The following is a 12968-nucleotide window of genomic DNA, read 5'->3' on the forward strand; positions in this document are numbered from 1 at the left end:
ATCACCTTTCGATTCAGTGCCTCTAAGGGTATTACCTGTTGACTGGTGGTCACTGGGAGCTTCATCATCAACATGGCCATTTTCTTCTTGATGACTATCATGCTGACCTTTGATTGCCACCAGCTCGTCCTCATGTCTCTTCACTCTTCAATTAATACTTATAACATAATCTTGTAATTCTCACAAAATAGCATTATTATCTTGACGAGAAAGAGCATCTTGATTGGGAATTGGGGTAGAGTTAGTCCTTCGAGTGTTCGCTGTTCTCCCTTCCTATGTAGAATAGCACAAGGACACTAGGTAAACTAAACTGCGTTACTAAAATAAACTTTCAATTTAAAAATAAAAGGAAGTGCACATATTATTATATTTAAATTGCCATGACCTCTAGCTATTTTTTTTTCAAAACCTTTTTTTTTTTGGAAAATTCTTTCACACTAGTCAAATAAAAAGCCATGGAACGTTGTAGTTCTAATACAAAAAATGTAACACCTCACATAATTATATCTACATACACGATAAAATACTTCATTTAAAAATTCATATATATTTTTAGCATTCAAAACATATCAATTTCAAAATATTTTTCAGACATTACAAAATAAATGATCGAACTCTTATAGCCATGGCAATTAAAAATATAACATAGCATATGCTCGATGAGCACAGAAGCCTTCACGGCTTGCTCCATTGGTGCCTTCTCTTGATTTCCTACTAGATTCTTCACCTGAAAATGTTAATATAAGGGATGAGATCAAATATCTCAGTAACTACTGAAATTCTAACCTATACAGCCAAACCATATATGACAAACAAAATTCGTTTTTATGTGTATATATCTATTTATGTATGAAAATCACAGATTTTATACATTCAACTTAATTTTATTTTTGATTCAATAATATACCAACATCATTTTTCCAATATATCTAAAAATAATGCAATATGCATCATCCCTTATATTACCATTCACCCTTATACTGTTGATTGGAACCATAGGCTAACACATACTCCAATAGGAACTAATCCATTTTACTAAATTATTCCGAGCTCATTGATACTAGTGATATATCCAGCCAAAGATATAGAGCTCAAGTTCGGACTATGACTCCCCTCTTTTGCAAATAAAATAAGGAGGTGTTACAATGAGCACGGTAGAGAGTCGGAGGAGATTGGAGAAAAAGATGCTTGGGAGACATTGAAGATTGAGAAGACGCACAGAAGACAGTAAATATTGAAAGAGGAAACGAGAGAAGATTCAGCTGCAAAGAAAAGTAGAATTCAAGATTCACAAGCATAGAGGAAGGAGTAGCAAGAATTGAGATGGGAACTTGAACCAGAGAAAACAAGATCAGGTAATTCTGTCATTGTCCTCTACTGGTTAACTTCATCTTTGCTGTGCAGTGAATGTTATGGAATGTTTTCAAGATGTTGAACATCATGCATTTTAGCTTAGCTTTATCTGTTTAAAAAAACTTTGGCCTATGAGTTGTTGCTGTTGTGTTGAGTTGCCTATGATATACTCCTCTAGTCTTTAATATAGGATCTAATTGTTCAGTTGATATTGGTTCTAAATATAAGACTTATTTCCCATATTTATCATTTTTTTAAAATTATCCTTATTGATACTTCATCAACCATAATCAAGTAAAAGAGAATGGAAGGATATTAAAAAAGATGACTATGGTGTTTTAAGAAAAACATGTTATATTTTTTATAATTAAATAACTTGCCTAGCTTTCCTAATCTAATCAAATTAATTAAATAGGTTTTATATAAAGAATTGGAGGAGTATTATGACAATTTTGCTTTAGTTGGACTCTGCTTTCGCATCATGAATGAGAAAAGATGCAGTCTCGTGTTTAGCCAAAAGATGTTTGACAAAAGGCTTGAAAGGGTTAAAGATTAAAGGAACTATTTTTCTAGGGTTTGAAAACCTTGTTTCCTTTATTATTTATCAAAATCAGTTGGGCGTTAAATTTGCAAACTTAGTTGGTGGAGGAGCTTAGGTTTTCCCTTTGGATATTGATTAGTTGCTCACCAAATGCAGTCTATATTGTTCTAATGCCTTGTCTGCTTAGTTTCTGACTGCATAGCCAATGTTGCACATTTTTCTGTACTTATTTAGAGATAACCTTAACATGAAATGTGGTATTGATGTTCCTCGATGTGTTCGGTTTGACGTAAAAAAATTTTGTGGTTATTGGAGCCCGTTTGCATGGTCAAATTTGCTGGCGTTTGGAACTGGCAGAAAATGCTTGCCTGTCGGTTTATTAGTGCCCATTTCGTGGTTTCTCTGTACCGGTACAGAGGTGATCTTGATATGAAATTCTGTATCCAAACTTCCCTTTTGGTGCTCTACATGTTCAAATGGAAGCCCAGCAACTATACTCAACCAGGGGCCCACGTCCCACATCATACCCCACACTGTACTATAGGGCTCCACACCCACCATTGTCAGCCGCTTCGCCTATCCAAATAGCAAGGCCACTGACTCGGGCCTAATAACATTCAAATAATGGTAGAACTTCAGCTGTTGATGTACTATTATATTTTACTATATAAGTTGATTGATTTTGTTGTAATACTTTAAAAAAAATAGTCTTATATTTTGAAACAGAAGTGCCATACAACTTAAATTTAGAAACAAATCATGATAAAACTAAGTTAATAATTAATTAATGCCCAAGGAGTTATATGTTCAATTATTAGCCAAAGTAAGACAAGACTGTGCCATTAAGTAGAGCCTAATGTGCTTCTCTATCAATTAGGCAACAAGACTCTCAAAAAGGCCTAACAAGGCTCTAAAGCATATAGATATGTAGCATCAAGGGCGATGCTGTTCAATGTAAGTTAGACAGTGTGTGCTCCCTTGTGCTCTTTGATCACAAGAGAGAGTCTCTTGTAGGGTCACTAAATTTTCTTCCAGTAGAGAGGTTGAGAACAATCCTAATCCTTGTGTGCGTACATAGAAGCAATTATATTCTTTTCTTAAGTGATTCAATAATCAATGATGTCTCCATCTCTTATCCAATATAGAAATCTTCCACAAGGACCTGGGATCAAAACAATAAATAATTTTTTTTATTGCTATGCTTTCTGCTCTAAATCCTAACAAGATCAAGCTATTAAATGCCCAAACACTCACACGAACATACAACCCGATGACAGCTTAAACTTTACATTTCCTATTATGAGTCCTAAATGGCTAAAGTGTCTTGGAACAGCCCTCCAAGTGTAGGCTCAAAATGACAACGTTTTGCTCAATAGAAGATACTCCGATGATGCCAAACAAGGGTATTGACTAAAATATATTTAGTTAGGTGTATTTCTACAGCAAAACTCGTTCTCCATAGAGCTTATTCCACTGCTGCAGTTCTTGCATTATTAATCCATTATCATCAAAACTTGGGGGAATCTGCATCAGTATAAGCCATTAAGCTTCCATGAAGACAACGAAATGACTATATAGAAATAAATACTATGATAAAATTCAAGATTTAGATTCTTCTACATGGGTCCCACTGATAGATGATTAAGCTTCTAGAGGGCAATGAAGGAAGGCCATTCAAAAATTTATGATATCTTGTAGTAATCTCACGTTCACCTAACAAATTTGGTAGATTAGGATATGTGCTGAAATCTTAACCTGTTGGAAATATTTTTCCTACAACAGTGCAAGAGAAAGCAACGAAAAAAATTTGCAAAATCAATCGACTAAGGACACGTGTTAATTGAATCTTGGATGGCTAAGATCTGACGGCATCAGTAATGAACACTAAAAAAGTCAAATCAGCCCCCATATTATTTACACCAATATCCATTTGCAGTCAATATAGGCCTACATCAAGCAAAACCATACCCATTTACGTAAATTGTGAGGGGCTCTTTAACCCTACCTGATTCTTAGCCTGAAGCATGTCTTCCATGTTTATAGGCCTCAAGGTAATTACTTGATCTTCTTTGTCCTTCTTAGCACTTGAATCAGCCTTTGAGCTTTGGCCTTCAGCATCTTTCTTATTCTTTTCCTAAATTAATATGAAATTTGTGCTGTTCAGCTTAAAGATAATGATTAAGTTGAGAAAGCACATTGAGATTTTGTTACAAGTCAAGGAAATTACTTTCTCATTTGTATCCTCTTTGGCACTTGAAGCGGCTTCTGAGTTTGGCCTTCAGCTTCATTTTTATTCTTTTCCTTAAATAAGAAAAAATTATTAGAAATATTAAATTGAGAGGGTACATTGACATGACTTAACAAGTCAACATTCTCATGTTTGGTTAGAAACATTACCATATCCTTCAATCTCTCCTGCTTTATTAGCTCCTTAACTGGTCGATAAGCAGCAGCAGTGCACAAATTCTATTTATAAGAAATTTAGTGTTAAAGAGATGGTAACCACCGCTTCTAAGTAGAAAAATAGAATCACAATTTGAAAAGGAAGAACAAAAAACCTTGAGGTCGCTCCCAGTATATCCCTCTGTCATGATTGCAAGCTCTTTGAAGTCCAACTTTTCAGTATTTTCCTTGGCTAGCATGGTTTTCAAGATAATCTCCCTAGTCTCAACAGATGGAAGACCAACCATGAATCTGCTCAAAAATGAAAGTTATAAAAATTTCAAACTGAAAATTCTTTGCATTTGTTTTTAAGATAAAAATGATAAAATGAACGAGAAACAAATGATATAGACATACCTTCGCTGAAACCGTCTTATGATTGCATCATCAAGGTCAAATGGCCTGTTGGTTGCGGCAAGAACTAGAATTCTCTCATCTTGTTTTGTCAATAGACCATCCCAATGGGTCATGAATTCATTCTTAATCCTCCTCGTAGCCTCATGCTCTCCGCATCTTGCTCGTTGCCCAAGTAAGCTATCAACCTCATCAATAAAAATAATAGTTGGAGAAACCTTTGCAGCCAGTGTGAAGATAGCTCGGACATTCTTCTCGTCTTCTCCATAGAACTTTGATGTGATGGCAGACATTGGAACATTGATGAAACTTGCTCCTGCTTCATGTGCAATTGCCTTTGCAAGCATTGTTTTGCCGGTTCCTGGAGGTCCGAAAAGTAGAATACCTCGACAAGGCTTAAGAAGTCCACCTTTGAAGAGCTCTGGTCTTCGAAGTGGAAGCATGATTAGCTCTTGGAGTGATTCCTTAACTTCCTCTAATGCACCAATATCTGCGAATGTAACTCCTATCTGATTTGCAGGGATAAGCTCTGATCTCATGTTTGCTTCATAATTATTGTCCGGAGGAACTTCCTGCCAACACAAAAAATGAAATAGTATTAGTTAAACACTTTTTTCATTTTGTTGAACTCTCCACAAGCTAAGTCCCATTGTGTTGATAACCACTCTATGGAAGCATTTGTGCTAATCTGTTTTGATCTGTCTAAACAGAGTGAATGTAAACATACTTTGTTTCCATCAGTCTCTGTCTTCTGAGTATCATTGACAGTATTGCTTTTGCGGAATAGACCCAAACTGTGGCACAAACTGTAAATTCACAAGATCTCAGCAACTAAAACTATTTCTCCGCAAAACAAATACGTAAAAATGATTGGATCAAATTCGTACCTTTCAGATGATATTACAAGCTTTCCATTATGATATTCTGGATCCTTGGTATTCATCAAGTAGTAAGATACTGCAGATACCGCAATTTCTTCAATATGTTTGCTTAGTACTTCTGTATCCTCGTGGTTGATTGAATTCAAGTCTTTACATTCAACATCCATTTCTGCTAGTACTTTAGCAATGTGGTTTTGGTTATCTTGAGACTGAATTGTTTTCTTGTCCCCCTCTAGTTGGGTTTTCCAGTTTTGAAGATTATGCTCATCTTTAGGAGGTTTGATCTGAATATTGTAAGGGAATAATGCAGCGAGCCTTTCATCAACTTCTGCACCAGCTTCTGGTGGTGGAACAAAACATGGTAACCACTCATTTCCCAGCAACTCATCTTCTGACCATTCATCTTCAACATCAGTTATTTGGGAACCAAGTATCAAAATTGGCCCTGAAAGTTTCTCTAGAATTTCTTGAAACAACTTATACAGTTGTTCTGATTCTAGGAAAATCCTCTTAACATCCCTGATGTATAATATAATGGAACTTTTTTCTGAGACAGAAACCACGACCTGCGAGAATTATTATTTATCTTTCTTGTCATAAACATTTTTATGGAAAGCCTTGCAATTATGGTAGTTTTCAAATAAAGAACAAATTAGAGTTGGTGAAAGAAATCATGATGACATCACCTTATAAAGCAACTGCATGAAGAATTCTTCATCCATGCACATGTCACTTTTGTTCTTAGGGGGATCTGAGAATGGAGATTCAAAGCAATTTGTAATTCAAACATTTGAATTTTGTGTATATTCATATTAAAATACTGCATCACTACTAAATGTTCTACCTATCATATGTAGTTGAATAAGTCCTATTCTCTCTTGTTATAAATATAAGAAATAGTTGCAGGATCTATTTTAGTTTTACATTCAAATTTTAATCTACTTTGTCTCACAAATTTATGATTCTTTTTCCAACCAATCCTATGTTGCACCTGTGAAAGGGAGTTTTTATTAATAAGGATAATTTCTAATGTAAATGAATATATGGGGTATTTTAGTGAAACCAAAAAATATTTATTATAAATAATTAGCTTACCTGATTTTTTTCAATCCTTGTAAGATAATTATCTATTTCTTATGTTTAGGACTAAATGGAGTATTAATTATGTTGACTTTATATACAATTAAAATCCCTATAAAAATACAACTTCAGAAATATCAGAATTTTTTGGGGCAGAATGCTGTTTCTTCCTTTCTTACCTTCAGCTTCACTAGTCGAAGAGGAACCAAACAGACTGGCCAATCTCTTGGAAGCCACCTCAGATAAGGACCTTTTAGAAGACTAAACAAATAAAACGGGTTAAGGAAAATGACATGACAAACCAACATGAAGGTTTGTTATTTTGTCAATCCATATTTGGAAAAAAAAACAAACTAACACAGTAAATGCAGAGCAGAAAAACTTACGGATTCTTTTCTTGGACATCCATATTTTCTCCTCACCTATAAAAAATGAAAGAGGTCAGTTACAAATATAATTGCTAATTCAACTTAAAGAAACTAAACGAAAATGTGAAAGTAAATCACCTTGACAGAGAAGTCAGCAATATCTAGCAGCAGCAACTTTGATTCAAAATGATGTGCTAAAGCCTTGGCAATTGTTTGCAGGTAAAGTTCTTCAGAATTTGTAAAGAAAGCTAATGAGTCGAACATGCATGAAAACCCAAACAATTATGTCCCAAACTCATGGGTTATTTTTTCCTCCCCCCTTATTATAAGGCACTTATGCTATAATCACCTCACTGGAATCAAGAAAGGCTAGTTGAATCATTAACTTAACAAAAATATTTTGCACCATGCTCATATTTAAAACTATGTATTGTTATCATAAATCATTGAGATGGAGGAATAATTGCATGGGAAATTGAGTATGAAGGAAAAGCAATAGAAAAACGCTTCATTCAAGAAGCCAGCAAAGAAAACTCAAATCAAAACCTACTTAATAACTTATGCCTCCAGTTCTTAATATAAGAACTAGTTAACTGATTTAAGTATATTAAGAAAATTAGGTAAGTTAATTATTTGTAATAAATGTGCGCTGTCTTCTCTAAAATATTCTTATTAATCATATATATTTGCTAAAATTACCATTTGATGAAACATTTAACATGTGTAACTACTACAAAGACTATATTAGGAAAAAATAGATATTGGGGTTTTATATTTTGGATCAAACTGAATGTCAAACTAGCTCTTATATTAAGGATTAGAAATAGTAATAAGGATTATGTATTCTTTCTAAAAGATGCCTTATGATAAGGATCAGAGACAAATATGCATAGCATACCTGTTGGACCAGAAAGTAAGATTGCCCTGCTTGTTTGTGGAAGGTTCCGGATGTGTCTAGAGAAGATAAGTTGTTTTAGATGAACAAATGCAGCACTCATCAATAGCTGCCGACTACTTTCACTGTTAATGCAATGGAAAAAAATGAGAATTATATTATCAGGTTGCCCTGTTTCAGCTCATGTTATGATTTTTTTTTTGGGGGGGGGGGGGGACACAACATCATATATTTTTATCAGCATAAATAGAATTAACAGCTACAATATGTGTGTAAAATCTGTAATTGAACATGATAATTCTAAATATGACGAAAACCTTAAAGTAAATACCCATTATTTCTTCATTGTGCCTTTTTCACAAGACTAATCTTACGAAGAAAGTGACTAAGTTAATATTATCACCTTAAGTAATAAGGAAAGTCTTGGAAAGTTTCTTTGCATTCCTTCCCATCAATAACCTGCCTCATAAGTTCTTGCTTAACTTGCTCATTCCAGAGCTCTTCTTCTTCATCAGAATTCCCTCCAAGCCCTGAACTGAATCCAAGCCCTGCTCCAAAACCAACCCCAATACCCAATGCTGACAGCAAAACATTCTTCTGCTCCATATCTTTCCTGCTTCTTTTCATACTTTTTTCTGATATTGTGATAGAAGAAGATGCATACGTGGTCTCAAGGCTGATCACGGCTTCAACTTTCGATACAGTATCTGATATCTGATACTATTGGGTCAGATTTAAGTACTGTTTGGGATACACAAGGCAGCTCTTCTAAAGGTGTCTTTTATGTTCATACAGACTCGAACTGGAGACCAATTTGGTAGAATAAGCTCAGGTGACTACTAAGGTAGATGTCTATTATTTGGAGATGGGGATTAGAGAAGTAAAGGATTGGTGGTTGCTGCTATGGCCTGTATGTGACCCTTTTCACCTCTCGCCTCCATATATGTATATATATAGAGAGTGAGACACACACACACAAACATAGACATACACGTGCCTTTGAGTTAGCGGTGTGAAATGAATTCCAAGACGACAAAGAAGCTTTCTTTCTTTTGTTTTCTTGTTGTCCAAGTTTCACGCCAATTGCTTAAAGCGTAGGAGAAAATGGAGAATTATTCCGTCTTTACCATGTGATACTCAAATATGACCGTTGATTTATTTGGTGTTTAACTGAACGTGGCCTTAAAAAGAAAGGGGAAAAAAAAAGTTCTTGTCCGGCTACAATGAAATTAATAAAGCTGGAGTTTCTAGTGCTAGGCGATAATCTTTTTTACATTGGACAAGAAATCCTTTAAAATTCAGTAATACCTTAGTATTTATAAATAGGCATGATTTTTTTATAATTATTTGAACCATACTTTTTTGAAGTCTGGGTCTTTTTTAATAATAGTAAAATAAAAAAAATACCTTATAGAAGATTTTAGCAATAGTAAATTGGTCACATTCATTTACATATTATTTGTGTAAAATTATAATAATAGCCTATAAAATATTAAATTTGGATTATTAAAATTTTGATCAAGTGAGGGAAAGGAAAAAGGAATCCATCCCGTTTCTACAATTTTATATAAAATGCAAAGACAACACATACTGTTTTTAGTCAGGGGAGAACCATCGTTGACTCTATACCAACGTTGGCAACCAGACCTTACTTTTTTTAATTTTTTTAGAAAATTAAATATTTAATCCTAATATAGCTTCAAAATACATTATATTATTACTTTTGTTAATAATGTCCATTTAATTATTTAACTTCCCATACTTATACTGAAATTATGATATCCCTTATAATTGTTTTGTTTGTATTTATATATATTAAAATCATTAATTTCTTATAATTATAAAAATTTGACTTGATTGTTAATATTATAAAGATAATTTTTTTAAAAAATAGTACCAAGCCCTAAGTTGGAAGCAGGCATCACTTACAGTTTACAACATAGAAGGATATCTTCCTTTTTTTTTTTTGGTGAAACAGAAGCATATCTTTTTGATAAAACAATACAGAAGGATATCAGGACAAAACCATTTGTGATCGTCAATAAGCACACAAAAGTACAGCTAGAACAAGAAGAATATGAAACTTTTTTTTTTTAATATTTCAAACATAGAGAAAAGAATATGACTTAAGGAACCAAAATAAATGTGAATGAAGCCAGTTAGGCGCACTATATTAAAGCAACAAGTTAAAGATGAGGTGATTACGTATCCAACACTTATAGCTCCTTTTCATATTCCCCCCTGATTTTTTTTTTTAAAAAAAAGTTCCTACTTTTTATCACTTGAAATTTGACTCTCTGGGATGGCATTGAGTGGGGAATAATTATGTATATAAGCTTATTGCCCTTAATTATTTTTTAAAAGAATCACATCATCATCAATTTTCATGAATAGTAAGCATTAGATTCGGACACGTGTCCCAAAACACACCCATATGAAGAAGACTACATTTTTTTTTTGGGGCACTATTACATCTTTTAGAAGTCTTGTTTAATCTTTCCTATAAAAATCAACGGCAAGTTGCCTTAACGGAAGCGTTATCCGCCATGCTTAAAATAGGTTTTAGGTTCAAGTTTAATGCTGACATATTTATATACGTGTGTGTTTCATTGTGTACAAAAAAAAAATTCTTTCCAATAAAAGACTATAAAATTTAGTAATGCGCCTAAGAATTTTTTTCCAAGAATACTCAAATATTATAGTACCTCCTTTCTTGATCTAGTTTCAGTTGTGGTGCAATTAGTGACCTAAAAGTCTCTTTGATTTGCAGAAAGATTTGGAATGACATGTAACGGGACGTTTTGTCCCTATGTTTAGTTGTACCTTCTCCTATTGTTATTCTTCAGATTAAAAATATGAACTCTTATTTTTATGTGAGACGAAAATGGATATTGCCAAGTAGAAGGCTAGGGATCTAGATTCATCATTTCTTAGGCATCATATTTGTCATTAAAGAGAGGATTCCAAAAGAGAGAAAAGAAAATTAACCAAACAAACTTAGCAGACCCTTGCCCCCAAAAAAAAAAAAAAAAAAACAAAAAAAGTCTTAGCAGATTTGCAGTTGCGTGGTTGGCACAAAATCGGAAGTAACCCAATTATAATTAAAATGATATAATTTAATTAAAATATATAAAATAATCATATATAACCTTGAAATGGGTAGTATTTAAATGAAGGGATATCAATCTACATGTAAATGGAACATTCATGTGTGAATTGAAGGAAGCAACCCAATAGGACGTGTGAATATAAGTTTCTCAGGTTTTTATACATCCTCCCTCACTTATATATTGTGTGAAAATATACCGTAGAGGCCATGATATTCTTTTCCCCAAGTGATTCAGCAATCAATCATGTCTCCATTCAAAAGAAGAATAATCTCTTTCCCCTTTTCTAATGCATAGATTTCCCAAAAGGATTTGGGATCACAACAAAGATTTTAATTTCATTACGGGTAATGATTTCTACTTTGAAGCCTAACAAGATCAAACTATTAAATGCGTTTAAACGCTCGATCACATGCACAAACAACCAAAAGGTATATCTCAAGCTTACTTGTCATTTCTCATTATAAGTCTTAAGCAGTGATAGTGTCTTGGAACTGTCCTCCAAGCATAGGCGTCAAAATGACAATGTCTTGCTTTAATAGAAGTTAATCCGATGATACCAGAGAAGGATATTAACTGAAATACATTTAGCTAGGTTTTATTTCTATGGTAAACCATTCTCCTACTAAAAGTTGCTCCAACTGGAATTCATTTAAGTGATATATTTACCGCGAACCTCGTTCTCCACATAGCTCATTCCACTGCTTCAACTGATGCATAATTAATCCGCGAGCATCAAAACTTGCAGGAACCTGTGGGAAAATTTAAGATTTAGATTCTTCTACATGTGTCATTGATAAATGAGTAAGCTTTTTCAAGGGCAATGAAGAAAGGACAGTAAACAAATATATGATCTCTTGTAGCAATCTCAGATTTACCAAATAATTTAGGTAGGTTAGGCTATGGGCTGAAATCTTAACCTGTTTTAAGTATTTTCTCACAACGGTGCAAGAGAAAGAAAACTAAAGAGTTTCCAAAATCAATGGACTAAGGACATTTGTTAGTTGAATATTCAATCGAGATCAAATGGTATTATCAATGAGCACTGAATACGATTTGAAGAGAGATAAAAGAAAAAGTATAAATGGATATTATAGCAAGTATTTTCCCAGAATGGTTGGAAAAAAAGAAAAGAAAAAGTATAGGCCTGAATCAAGCAAAGATCATAGTCATCCATATAAAGTTGTGGGGGTTTTTTAAGTCAACCTTACCTGATTCTTAGCCTGAATCATGTCTTCCATACTTATAGGCCTCAAGGTAATTACGGGCTCTTCTTTGTCCTCCTTAGCACTTGAAGCAGCTTTTGAGCTTTGGCCTTCAGCATCTTTCTTACCCTTGGCCTAAATTAAGAAAAATTTTATGTTGGTTTAGTCAGCTAAAAGACAATGATTAAGTTGACAAGGCGTGGTGACATGATGTTTTAAGTCAAGGAAATCACTTTCTCTTTTGTATCCTCTTTGGCACTTGAAGCAGCTTTTGAGTTTTGGCGCTCGGCCTCTTCTTTATTCTTCTCCTTAGATAAGAGAAATTTTATGCTAGTCAGCTAAAAGATGATAATTAGAATGAGAGGGCACATTGACATGATGTAACAAGCCAACATTGTCAAGTTTGGTTAGTAACATTACCAAAGCCTCCAACTTCTCCTGTTTTATTAGCTCCCTAACAGGTCGATAAGCAGCAGCAGTGCACAAATTCTATTCAAAAGAAATTAACTGTCACGAGATGGTGGCCAAATGTTATAAGTCGTAAAGTAGAATCACAATATAAAAAGGAAAGACAAAACTAAGAAACCTTGAGCTCGCTTCCAGTATATCCCTCTGTTATGACTGCAATCTCCTTCAAGTCTAAATTTTCAGTATTTTCCTTACTTAGCAGAGTTTTCAAGATAATTTCCCTAGTCTCAACCAATAAGTTGGTTGAGACAATCAATCAATCATCAACTCTATA

General features: G+C 33.9%; 1 protein-coding gene across 2 annotated transcripts; it reads right to left on the reverse strand.

Moving 5' to 3' along the window:
* Nucleotides 1-2999: 2999 nt before the first annotated feature.
* On the reverse strand, nucleotides 3000-8827 carry LOC114725313 (26S proteasome regulatory subunit 4 homolog). Of its 2 annotated transcripts, XM_028911816.1 has the most exons (15): nucleotides 8636-8827; nucleotides 8318-8599; nucleotides 7918-8039; nucleotides 7158-7246; nucleotides 7038-7073; nucleotides 6831-6912; nucleotides 6258-6322; nucleotides 5578-6137; nucleotides 5418-5496; nucleotides 4694-5262; nucleotides 4453-4588; nucleotides 4292-4360; nucleotides 4122-4195; nucleotides 3900-4028; nucleotides 3000-3418 (listed from the first exon to the last, which is right to left on the reverse strand). In XM_028911816.1, the coding sequence occupies exons 2-14, from the start codon at nucleotides 8539-8541 to the stop codon at nucleotides 3950-3952; spliced, it is 2184 nt and encodes a 727-aa protein (XP_028767649.1). In that variant the 5' UTR covers nucleotides 8542-8599; nucleotides 8636-8827; the 3' UTR covers nucleotides 3000-3418; nucleotides 3900-3949. The 2 variants fall into 2 exon arrangements, with proteins under 2 accessions (XP_028767649.1, XP_028767657.1); XM_028911824.1 differs by lacking the exons at nucleotides 3000-3418; nucleotides 3900-4028; nucleotides 4122-4195; nucleotides 4292-4360 and having other exon boundaries at nucleotides 4461-4588; nucleotides 4695-5262; nucleotides 8318-8827.
* Nucleotides 8828-12968: the final 4141 nt, after the last annotated feature.

Source organism: Neltuma alba, unplaced genomic scaffold, assembly GCF_004799145.2.
Source record: "Neltuma alba isolate B1F8T4 unplaced genomic scaffold, ASM479914v2 tig00002398_pilon, whole genome shotgun sequence".
Taxonomy (NCBI): domain Eukaryota; kingdom Viridiplantae; phylum Streptophyta; class Magnoliopsida; order Fabales; family Fabaceae; genus Neltuma; species Neltuma alba.